Consider the following 12,891-nt stretch of genomic DNA (forward strand, 5'->3'; position numbering starts at 1 on the left):
TTTCTGATGTTTTTATGTCAAATATTTCACTTGTGTGGTAAAGGTATGGTGTTACTTAAACATTTAGATGTTTAGCTTGATGACTTTGGCATGGGAACTAGTTCCCACTGGGCCAGTCGGGGTTGTTTGTTCGAGTTAGCCTGAAGAAGTTGGTAGTCCCAGTTTTACATGGCCTGAGAGCAATTTCCAAGAGTGCTGACAGCCTGACCCCTGTTCCTCGCCCCGTGCAGTGACATCCAGTGGCCTGGGCCCTTTTTCTGACAGCTGCAGGTCACTGGAGATTGGCTTCTTTGTAGTGGCCTAGCAGGTTGAGCAGCAGATGGAGCTCCGTGAGGCTTTCCATGCCCTGGGAGCTCAGTGGAATTTATGAGCATATTTTTCCTAAGAAGGTAGTAAACAGCAGGGAAGCCGAGAGGGACTTGTCAAAAGTCAAGAGGGAAATATTTAAAGGTGATGATCTTTATACTGTTCTTGGGAATTCCACCTGGGATCCTGAGGGTCTTTGGTTTCCTTTTACTCTACAGGAGCAGAAGAAGAAAGATGATGCGATTGGTGGTAAAAAACCATTTCGACCAGAGGCCTCGGGTTCAAGCCGGGATTCCCTGATGTCTCAGTCCCACACCCCGCACAACCCTCACCCTCAGAAGCCTCATTTGCCTGCCTCTCATGGCCCACAGATGCATGGACACCCAAGAGATAACTACAGTCACCCCAACAAGAGACACTTCAGTAATGCAGGTGAGTCATTAAGTGAAGTTTTAAAAGCAGGTGCCCAGGGGACTTCCCTGGTGGTCCAGTGGTAAAGAATCCACCTTCCAGTACAGGGGATGTGGGTTCGATCCCTGGTCGGGGAACTAAGATCCCACATGCCACGGAGCAGCTAAGCCCAGGCGCCTCAACTAGAGAGCCTACGTGCCGCAAACTGCAGAGCCCACGCACTCTGGAGCCCGCGTGCCACAACTAGAGAGAGAAAACCCGCACGCCACAACTATAGAGAGTGTGCGACTCAGCAAACGGCCCACACACCGCAACTAAGACCCGACGCAGCCAAATATAAATAAATAAAAATAAATAAATAGATATACCAAAAAACAAAACAAAACAGAACTCAGTTGTTTAAAAAAAAAAAAAAATGTGCCGAAAGGAGAATCTTTTTTTTTTTCCAAAGACAGTAGCTAGACCTTTGTGCTGTATTCTCTTCCATCACTTTATTGCCCTCTTCTTTCTCAGTGAGATGAAGCATGAGACAAAGATCCAAGAGGCTGTTAATTCAAATCTAAGAAGAACATGACCAACATAAATAAGCAAAAGACAAATGAACGACTCAGGGAAACAATTTACATTATATATGACAGTTAAATGATTAAAACTGCTAATATTGAAAAACTCCTTATGAATTGATAACAGAAGGATAACCAAATAGAAAAATGGACAAAGGTTAGGAATAGGGAATTCATTTGGAAGAGGAGATTCAAGTGGCCAGTAGGACACGATGAACAATTGCTGCTAGGGAAATGTACATTAAAGTAACAATAAATTAAACCAATTTCTTACCCATTCAGATCTGCAAAAATTAAAGGGTGAAATGCACACAAGCTGCTAAGAGTGTGAATTGCTACAGTCTTTCCAGAAAATAATCTGAAATATCTAAATACGTAGGCCCTTTTTCTGGGAGTCTGTCCTGTAGTAATGCAAACACATACATGTATGAGGATGCTGTTACAGCCTTATAATGGCAGAAAGCTGGAAATAAATCGCCCATTAATAGAAAAATGGTTAGATGAATAATAGGACATTTGTACTCTATATTATTAGCAGTTGTTAAAAAATGAGTTGGCTTTATAGGTAAAAAAAAAAATTGGAGGGAAAAAAGAGCAACAGCAACGACAGAATCTCTGTTGTGTGTGTGTTTAACTTTATTGAAGTGAAAATCACATAACGTGAATAAACGTAACCATTTTAAGTGAACAGTTCAGTGGCATTTAGTACATTCACAATGTTGTGCAACCACCACCTAAATCAAGTGCCAAAACACTTTGCTCACCCCAGAGGAAAACAGTTTTCATTCTCCCCTCTCCCCAGCTTCCGACTACCACCAGTCTGTCTTGTGTCTCTATAGATTTACGTATTCTGGATTCTTTGTATTAAAGGAATCCCATGGAATCGTACAATATGTGTCTGACTGCTTTCACTTGGCATCCGGTTTTCAAGGTCCATCCGTGTTGTAGCATGTATCAGTATTTCATTCCTTTTTGTGGCTGAATAATATCCCATTGTATGGTTAGACTAGAATTTGTCTTTTCATTAGTTGACGGATGTTTGGGTTGTTTCTGCTTTTTGGCTATTGTGAATCGTACTGTTGTGCACATTTGTATGCGACTATTTGAGCACCTATTTTCAATTCTTTTAGATGTATACCTAGGAGTGTGGAATTGCTTGGTCATGTGATAATTCTATGTTTAACTTTTTGAGGAACCACCAAGAAAATACCAAGCTGTTTTCTGTTGTATATATTTGAATAATATATTTGTATAAGCATAGAGAAGGATGTGAAAACATACACATACCAGTTACCTTAGGCTGGTAAAAATGTGGACGGATTGGAGGAAATTAATAATTTCTCCATTGTCTGTTACTTCACTGGTTACAATGAGCGTGAATTACTTTTAAAGATAAAAGTAATAAAAAGAAAACATATAGAACAAAAGCTTAAAAGAATATAGTATATATAGAAGCATAGTATAAAATTTTACAGAGAGTCAAGTGTTCCATAATCAAAATGAAGTATACATTTTTTTCTAAACTTCAATGTTAGGATTTCCTTTTTTTTTTTTTAAGTACATTCTAATCTTCCAGTAACATTCTCAAACTTCTAGGAAAATTGATTTTCTCCATCTTTTCCTCTTTTTTGGAACACATTAATTATAAGTATTTAAAAATTCTTGACTGTTATTTCTAATATCTGAATTATTGTGAACCATTTGTATTGTATGCTTTTTTTTTTTTTTCCCCCCTTGGTTTTCCGTCATACAGCCCTATCTTTTGGCATGTCTGGTTATTTTTGATTAGATGGTAGGCACTGTGTTTTAAAAATTGTAGAAGCCCCAGATGATGTCACTCTACCCCAGAGAGGATTTATTCTTTCCTCCCCAGGCACATACAGTGGGAGACAGTCATCTTAATCTAGTTCTCGTTTGGTCCCCCTGTTCCTGGGGTTTGGCTATCCAGGGTACTGGACGGAGGGCCTGCTGCACTCTCTGCCCCACCCCATTGGCAGGTCTTAAACTAGGATCTTGGTTTCCTCGGCACCGTGAGACAGCCCTGAACGGCTCTGCTTTTCAGAAGGTATCTAGCTTAGCTTTTTAGCCTCCTGCTCCCTGCAGATTCAGCAAATGTTCTAAGGGAAAACTGGCTGTGTGTTTGCAGTCCCTCAAGTGTCCAGTGTCCCTCTAGCTTAGAAAGACCACCAAAAGCTCTGCCGGTGTCTCTGTTTCTCCAACAGTGGTTCTCGGCTGGGAAAAGCCCAGATATTCAGCTTCTTGCCCAGGCTCAGAGTCACAGATCTCCCCAGTGGCTGCAGAAGTCAAGTCAACTATTATTACTTCTGAGGGTTTTTTTTTGCTCTTCGGAATCTTAGTGCTTCTAGTCTTCATTGCTTTGGCTGCTCTTTGATGTCTTTAAGCAGATTATTTTCTGTTTATCTGGTGTTTTCTTATTGTTCTTCGCAGAGTGTAATTCTGTGGCAGCTACTCTGAATTACCTGGAAGCAGAGGTTCCATGTCTTTTAATCTTAAAAATCTTAGTTCAATTAATTGAACACCATTTTATTAGTGGGGGGAGGTAATGACTGTACAAAAAGGTGGCTGGGAAATGTTTCCATGTTCTTAGATGTAGTTGTATCAGTTGTACTGATTTTTCTCCTGGGATTAGACTGGTTTTATGTCATTCATATGATGTCACTGATTTTATATTCTGATCCTTTGAAAGGACTCTTCTTATTAAGCTAACTGTAGTCTTTTATTTAAACTTTGGATTTCTCATCCCTCTCCTTAATAGTCAGTACTTCCTAACCAGTTATCTACCCCATGGAGGGTTCAAGAAGAAAGAAAAGCGCCTTTTACTTTCTCTGGAAATAAATGACTTGGCCATCTCCATGGTACCACAGACCTTGACACCCTGTTTGAAGCCTACCTTTCTATTTAGTTTGAAGCCATCTTTAGATGATCCTTTCATGTTGTGAAGGTGTCTCTTTTTGTTGTTTGTTAATTTTTAGGTTGAATAGTCAAAAGTGTTTTACTTCTTGGTTCCCTGGCCTGCTCCACCCTGGGTCAGCAATGAATTTAAGCCACTGGTCGACTATATATTGTTTTAATGGTATAAATTTCTAAGCTACACAGGTTCCTTTATGGTATTATTCTCTGGCTCTGTAAAAAATGCTAGAAGGCCAACAAAATGAGTAGAGATAGTGGCACGTCTTTGATCTTAACAAATTGTAGCTGGAAGATGGATTTCCCATGAGGCCACATAGTTCCTACTAGTTAAGCCTCTGTATTAGTTTCCTGAGACTGTTGTAACAAAGTGTACTACAAACTGGGTGGCTTAAAAGAACAGAAATGTATCCTGTCATAGTTTAGGAGGCAGAACTCTGAAATCAAGGTGTCAGCAGAGTTGGTTCCTTTTGGAGGATCTGAGGGTGAATCTGTTGCACGCCTGTAGCCTGGCTTATACTGCTTACCAGCAAGCCTTGGTGTTGTGACTGCACTCCTCCAATCTGTTTTTTTTTTTTAATTTAATTTAATTTATTTTTTTATACAGCAGGTTCTTATTAGTTATCCATTATATACATATTAGTGTATATATGTCAATCCCAATCTCCCAATTCATCCCCACCCCACCGCTTTTCTCCCTTGGTGTCCATACATTTGTTCTCTACATCTGTGTCTCAATTTCTGCCCTGTAAACCGGTTCACTTGTACCATTTCTCTAGGTTCCACATATATGCGTTAATATACGATATTTGTTTTTCTCTTCCTGACTTACTTCACTCTGTATGACAGTCTCTAGATCCATCCACGTCTCTACAAATGACCCATTTTCGTTCCTTCTTAAGGCTGAGTAATACTCCATTGTATATATGTACCCCATCTTCTTTATCCATTTGTCTGTCGATGGCCATTTAGGTTGCTTCCATGTCCTGACTATTGTAAATAGTGCCGCAGTGAACATTGGGGTGCATGTGTCATTTTGAATTATGGTTTTCTCAGGGCATATGCCCAGTAGTGGGATTGCTGGGTCATATGGTAATTCTATTTTTAGTTTTTTAAGGAACCTCCATACTGTTCTCCATAATGGCTGTATCAATTTACATTCCCACCAACAGTGCAAGAGGGTTCCCTTTTCTCCACACCCTCTCCAGCGTTTGTTGTTTGTAGATTTTCTGATGATGCCAATTCTAACTGGTGTGAGGTGATACCTCATTGTAGTTTTGATTTGCATTTCTCTAATAATCAGTGATGTTGAACAGCTTTTCATGTGCTTCTTGGCCATCTGTGTGTCTTCTTTGGAGAACTGTCTATTTAGGTCTTCTACCCATTTTTAGATTGGGTTGTTTGTTCTTTTAATATTGAGCTGCATGAACTGTTTATATATTTTGGAGATTAATCCTTTGTCCGTTGATTCGTTTGCAAATATTTTCTCCCATTCTGAGGGTTGTCTTTTCATCTTGTTTGTGTTTCCTTTGCTTTGCAAAAGCTTTTAAGTTTCATTAGGTCCCATTTGTTTATTTTGTTTTTATTTCCATTACACTAGGAGGTGGATCAAAAAATACCTTGCTGTGATTTATGTCAAAGAGTGCTCTTCCTGTGTTTTTCTCTAAGAGTTTTATAGTGTCCTGTCTTACATAGGTCTGTAATCCATTTTGAGTTTATTTTTGTGTATGGTGTTAAGGAGTGTTCTAATTTCCTTCTTTTACATGTAGCTGTCCAGTTTTCCCAGGACCGCTTATTGAAGAGAATGTCTTTTCTCCATGGTATATCCTTGCCTCCTTTGTCATAGATTAGCTGACCATAGGTGCATGGGTTTATCTCTGGGCTTTCTATCCTGTTCCATTGATCTGTATTTCTGTTTTTGTGCCAGTACCATATTGTCTTGATTACTGTAGCTTTGTAGTATAGTCTGAAGTCAGGGAGTCTGATTCCTCCATCTCTGTTTTTTTCCCTCAGTACTGCTTTGGCTATTCGGGGTCTTCTGTGTCTCCATGCAGATTTTAAGATTTTCAGTTCTAGTTCTGTAAAAAATGCCACTGGTAATTTGATAGGGATTGCATTGAATCTGTAGATTGCTTTGGGTAGCATAGTCATTTTCACAATATTGATTCTTCCAATCCAAGAACATGGTATATCTCTCCATCTGTTTGTGTTATCTTTGATTTCTTTCATCAGTGTCTTACAGTTTTTGGCATACAGGTCTTTTACCTCCTTATGTAGGTTTATTCCTAGGTATTTTATTCTATTTGTTGCAGTGGTGAATGGGATTGTTTCCTTAATTTCTCTTTCTGATCTTTCGTTGTTAGTGTATAGGAATGCAAGAGATTTCTGTGCATTAATTTTGTATCCTGCAACTTTACCAAATTCATTGATTAGCTCTAGTAGTTTTCTGGTGGCATCTTTAAGATTCTCTCTGTATAGTATCATGTCATCGGCAAACAGTGACAGTTTTACTTCTTTTTCGATTTGTATTCCTTTTATTTCTTTTTCTTCTCTGATTGCCGTGGCCAGGACTTCCAAAACTATGTTGAATAATAGTGGCGGGAGTGGACATCCTTGTCTTGTTCCTGATCTTAGAGGAGATGCCTCCAGTTTTTCACCATTGAGAATGATGTTTGCTGTGGGTTTGTCATATATGGCCTTTATTATGTTGAGGTAGTTTCCCTCTATGCCCAGTTTCTGGAGAGTTTTTTTTTATCATAAATGGGTGTTGAATTTTGTCAAAAGCTTTTTCTGCATCTATTGAGATGATCATATGGTTGTTTTTGTTCTTTTTTTACATCTTTATTGGAGTATAATTGCTTTACAATGGTGTGTTAGTTTCTGCTTTATAACAAAGTGAATCAGTTATACATATACATATGTTCCCATATCTCTTCCCTCTTGCATCTCCCTCCCTCCCACCCTCCCTATCCCACCCCTCTAGGTGGTCACAGAGCACCGAGCTGATCTCCCTGTGCTATGCGGCTGCTTCCCACTAGCTATCTACCTTACGTTTGTTAGTGTATATATGTCCATGCCACTCTCTCGCTTTGTCACAGCTTCCCCTTCCCCTTCCCCATATCCTCAAGTCCATTCTCTAGTAGGTCTGTGTCTTTATTCCTGTCTTACCCCTAGGTTCTTCATGACATTTTTTTTTCTTAAATTCCATATATATGTGTTAGCATACGGTATTTGTCTTTCTCTTTCTGACTTACTTCACTCTGTATGACAGACTCTAGGTCCATCCAGCTCATTACAAATAGCTCAATTTTGTTTCTTTTTATGACTGAGTAATATTCCATTGTATAGGTGTGCCACATCTTCATTTATTTATTTATTTATTTTTAACATCTTTATTGGGGTATGATTGCTTTACAATGGTGTGTTAGTTTCTGCTTTATAACAAAGTGAATCAGTTATACATATACATATGTTCCCATATCTCTTCCCTCTTCGTCTCCCTCCCTCCCACCCTCCCTATCCCACCCCTCCAGGCGGTCACAGAGCACCGAGCTGATCTCCCTGTGCTATGCAGCTGCTTCCCACTAGCTATCTGCCTTACGTTTGGTAGTGTATATATGTCCATGCCACTCTCTCGCTTTGTCACAGCTTCCCCTTCCCCTTCCCCATATCCTCAAGTCCGTTCTCTAGTAGGTCTGTGTCTTTATTCCTGTCTTACCCCTACGTTCTTCATGACATTTTTTTTCCCCTTAAATTCCATATATATGTGTTAGCATACGGTATTTGTCTTTCTTTTTCTGATTTACTTCACTCTGTATGACAGACTCTAGGTCTATCCACCTCATTACAAATAGCTCAATTTCGTTTCTTTTTATGGCTGAGTAATATTCCATTGTATATATGTGCCACATCTTCTTTATCCATTCATCCGATGATGGGCACTTAGGTTGTTTCCATCTCCGGGCTATTGTAAATAGAGCTGCAGTGAACATTTTGGTACATGACTCTTTTTGAATTACGGTTTTCTCAGGGTATATGCCCAGTAGTGGGATTGCTGGGTCATATGGTAGTTCCATTTTGTAGTTTTTTAAGGAACCTCCATACTGTTCTCCATAGTGGCTGTACCAGTTCACATTCCCACCAGCAGTGCAAGAGTGTTCCCTTTTCTCCACACCCTGTCCAGCATTTATGGTTTCTAGATTTTTTGATGATGGCCATTCTGACTGGTGTGAGGTGATATCTCATTGTAGTTTTGATTTGCATTTCTCTAATGATTAATGATGTTGAGCATTCTTTCATGTGTTTGTTGGCAGTCTGTATATCTTCTTTGGAGAAATGTCTATTTAGGTCTTCTGCCCATTTTTGGATTGGGTTGTTTGTTCTTTGTTATTGAGCTGCATGAGCTGCTTGTAAATTTTGGAGATGAAACCTTTATCAGTTGTTTCATTTGCAAATATTTTCTCCCATTCTGAGGGTTGTCTTTTGGTCTTGTTTATTGTTTATGGTTTCCTTTGCTGCGCAGAAGCTTTTAAGTTTCATTAGGTCCCATTTGTTTACTTTTGTTTTTATTTCCATTTCTCTAGGAGGTGGGTCAAAAAGGATCTTGCTGTGATTTATGTCATAGAGTGTTCTGCCTATGTTCTCCTCTAAGAGTTTGATAGTTTCTGGCCTTACATTTAGGTCTTTAATCCATTTTGAGCTTATTTTTGTGTAAGGTGTTATGGTATTAGATCACTCCCTAACACCATACTCATACTTTTACATGTATGAGTTTACATTAGATCACTCCCTAACACCATACTCATACTTTTGCAGGTACCTGTCCAGTTTTCCCAGCACCACTTATTGAAGAGGCTGTCCTTTCTCCACTGTACATTCCTGCCTCCTTTATCAAAGATAAGGCGACCATATGTGCGTGGGTTTATCCCTGGGCCTTCTATCCTGTTCCATTGATCTATATTTCTGCTTTTGTGCCAGTACCATACTGTCTTGTTTACTGTAGCTTTGTAGTATATAGTCTGAAGTCAGGGAGCCTGATTCCTCCAGCTCCGTTTTTCGTTCTCAAGATTGCTTTGGCTCTTCGGGGTCTTTTGTGTTTCCATACAAATTGTGAAATTTTTTGTTCTAGTTCTGTGAAAAATGCCAGTGGTAGTTCGATAGGGATTGCATTGAATCTGTAGATTGCTTTGGGTAGTAGAGTCATTTTCACAATGTTGATTCTTCCAATCCAAGAACATGGTATATCTCTCCATCTATTTGTATCATCTTTAATTTCTTTCATCAGTGTCTTATAATTTTCTGCATGCAGGTCTTTTGTCTCCTTAGGTAGGTTTATTCCTAGATATTTTATTCTTTTTGTTGCAATGGTAAATGGGAGTGTTTTCTTGATTTCACGTTCAGATTTTTCATCATTAGTGTATAGGAATGCCAGAGATTTCTGTGCATTAATTTTGTATCCTGCTACTTTACCAAATTCATTGATTAGCTCTAGTAGTTTTCTGGTAGCATCTTTAGGATTCTCTGTGTATAGTATCATGTCATCTGCAAACAGTGACAGCTTTACTTCTTCTTTTCCGATTTGGATTCCTTTTATTTCCTTTTCTTCTCTGATTGCTGTGGCTAAAACTTCCAAAACTATGTTGAATAAGAGTGGTGAGAGTGGGCAACCTTGTCTTGTTCCTGATCTTAGTGGAAATGCTTTCAGTTTTTTACCATTGAGGACCATGTTGGCTGTGGGTTTGTCATATATGGCCTTTATTATGTTGAGGAAAGTTCCCTCTGTGCCTACTCTCTGCAGGGTTTTTATCATAAATGGGTGTTGAATTTTGTCGAAAGCTTTCTCTGCATCTGTTGAGATGATCATATGGTTTTTCTCCTTCAATTTGTTAGTATGGTGTATCACGTTGATTGATTTGCGTATATTGAAGAATCCTCGCATCCCTGGGATAAACCCCACTTGATCATGGTGTATGATCCTTTTAATGTGCTGTTGGATTGTGTTTGCTAGTATTTTGTTGAGGATTTTTGCATCTATGTTCATCAGTGATATTGGCCTGTAGTTTTCTTTCTTTGTGACATCCTTGTCTGGTTTTGGTATCAGGGTGATGGTGGCCTCGTAGAATGAGTTTGGGAGTGTTCCTCCCTCTGCTATATTTTGAAAGAGTTTGAGAAGGATAGGTGTTAGCTCTTCTCCAAACGTTTGATAGAATTCGCCTGTGAAGCCATCTGGTCTTGGGCTTTTGTTTGTTGGAAGATTTTTAATCATAGTTTCAATTTCAGTGCTTGTGATTGGTCTGTTCATATTTTCTATTTCTTCCTGATTCAGTCTTGGCAGGTTGTGCATTTCTAAGAATTTGTCCTTTTCTTCCAGGTTGTCCATTTTATTGGCATAGAATTGCTTGTAGTAACCTCTCATGATATTTTGTATTTCTGCAGTGTCAGTTGTTACTTCTCCTTTTTCATTTCTAATTCTATTGATTTGAGTCTTCTCCCTTTTTTTCTTGATGAGTCTGGCTAATGGTTCATCAATTTTGTTTATCTTCTCAAAGAACCAGCTTTTAGTTTTATTGATCTTTGCTGTCGTTCCCTTTCTGATGTGATCTTTATGATCTCTTTCCTTCTGCTAACTTTGGGTTTTTTTTGTTCTTCTTTCTCTCATTGTTTTAGGTGCAAGGTTAGGTTGTTTATTCGAGATGTTTCCTGTTTCTTAAGGTAGGATTGTATTGCTGTAAACTTCCCTCTTAGAACTGCTTTTGCTGCATCCCATAGGTTTTGGGTGGTCGTGTCTCCACTGTCATTTGTTTCTAGGTATTTTTTGATTTCCTCTTTGATTTCTTCAGGGATCACTTCGTTATTAAGTAGTGTATTGTTTAGCCTCCATGTGTTTGTATTTTTTCCAGATATTTTCTGGTAATTGATATCTAGTCTCATAGCATTGTGGTCGGAAAAGATACTTGATACAATTTCAATTTTCTTAAATTTACCGAGGCTTGATTTGTGACCCAAGATATGATCTATCCTCGAGAATGTTCCATGAGCACTTGAGAAAAATGTGTATTCTGTTGTTTTTAGATGGAATGTCCTATAAATACCAATTAAGTCCATCTTGTTTAATGTATCATTTAAAGCTTGTGTTTCCTTATTTATTTTCATTTTGGATGATCTGTCCATTGGTGAAAATGGGGTGTTAAAGTCCCCTACTATGAATGTGTTACTGTCGATTTCCCCTTTTATGGCTGTTAGTATTTGCATTATGTATTGAGGTGCTCCTATGTCGGGTGCATAAATATTTACAATTGTTATATCTTCTTCTTGGATTGATCCCTTGATCATTATGTAGTGTCCTTTTTTGTCTCTTCTAATAGTTTTTATTTTAAAGTCTATTTTGTCTGATACGAGAATTGCTACTCCAGCTTTCTTTGGTTTCCATTTGCATGGAATATCTTTTCCCATCCCCTTACTTTCAGTCTGTATGTGTCTCTAGGTCTGAAGTGGGTCTCTTGTAGACAGCATATATATGGGTCTTGTTTTTGTATCCATTCAGCCAGTCTGTGTCTTTTGGTGGGAGCATTTAGTCCATTTACATTTAAGGTAATTATCAATATGTATGTTCCTATTCCCCTTTTCTTAATTGTTTTGGGATTGTTATTGTAGGTCTTTTCCTTCTCTTGTGTTTCTTGCCTAGAGAAGTTCCTTTAGCATTTGTTGTAAAGCTGGTTTGGTGGTGCTGAATTCTCTCAGCTTTTGCTTGTCTGTAAAGGTTTTAATTTCTCCATCAAATCTGAATGAGATCCTTGCTGAGTAGAGTAATCTTGGTTGTAGGTTCTTCCCTTTCATCACTTTAAATATGTCTTGCCACTCCCTTCTGGCTTGTAGAGTTTCCACTGAGAAATCAGCTGTTAACCTTATGGGAGTTCCCTTGTATGTTGTCATTTTTCCCTTGCTGCTTTCAATAATTTTTCTTTGTCTTTAATTTTTGCCAATTTGATTACTATGTGTCTCGGCGTGTTCCTCCTCGGGTTTATCCTGTATGGGACTCTCTGCGCCTCCTGGACTTGGGTGGCTATTTCCTTTCCCATGTTAGGGAAGTTTTCGACTGTAATCTCTTCATATATTTTCTTGGGTCCTTTCTCTCTCTGTTTTCCTTCTGGGACCCCTATAATGTGAATGTTGTTGCATTTAATGTTGTCCCAGTGGTCTTTTAGCTGTCTTCATTTCTTTTCATTCTTTTTTCTTTGTTCTGTTCTGCAGCAGTGAATTCCACCATTCTGTCTTCCAGGTCACTTATCTGTTCTTCTGCCTCAGTTATTCTGCTATTGATTTCTTCTAGTGTAGTTTTCATTTCAGTTATTTTATTGTTCATCTCTGTTTGTTTGTTCTTTAATTCTTCTAGGTCTTTTTAAAACATTTCTTGCATCTTCTCGATCTTTGCTTCCATTCTTTTTCCAAGGTCCTGGATAAAAATAACTACCATTATTCTGAATTCTTTTTCTGGAAGTTTGCCTATCTCCACTTCATTTAGTTGTTTTTCTGGGGTTTTATCTTGTTCCTTCATCTGGTACATAGCCCTCTGCCTTTTCATCCTGTCTATCTTACTGTGAATGTCTCTCCATTCTCTGTCTTCATCTCTCCATGGCCTTCCTCTCTGTGTCTCTTTCTCCCAAATCTCTCTACACCTTTCTCT

General features: G+C 38.6%; 1 protein-coding gene across 4 annotated transcripts in view; it reads left to right on the forward strand.

Moving 5' to 3' along the window:
• The window catches only part of CHD2 (chromodomain helicase DNA binding protein 2), a 142,107-nt gene that overhangs the window by 119,339 nt on the left and 9,877 nt on the right, over nt 1-12,891 (forward strand). For all 4 annotated transcript variants that reach the window (XM_029237987.1, XM_029237988.1, XM_029237989.1 and 1 more), the window contains one exon: nt 525-738. In XM_029237987.1, the coding sequence (XP_029093820.1) occupies nt 525-738 (214 nt within the window). The remainder of the gene's footprint in view (nt 1-524; nt 739-12,891) is intronic.

Source organism: Monodon monoceros, unplaced genomic scaffold (genome assembly GCF_005190385.1).
Source record: "Monodon monoceros isolate NGI ecotype Baffin Bay Population unplaced genomic scaffold, NGI_Narwhal_1 Super_Scaffold_21, whole genome shotgun sequence".
Lineage (NCBI taxonomy): Eukaryota > Metazoa > Chordata > Mammalia > Artiodactyla > Monodontidae > Monodon > Monodon monoceros.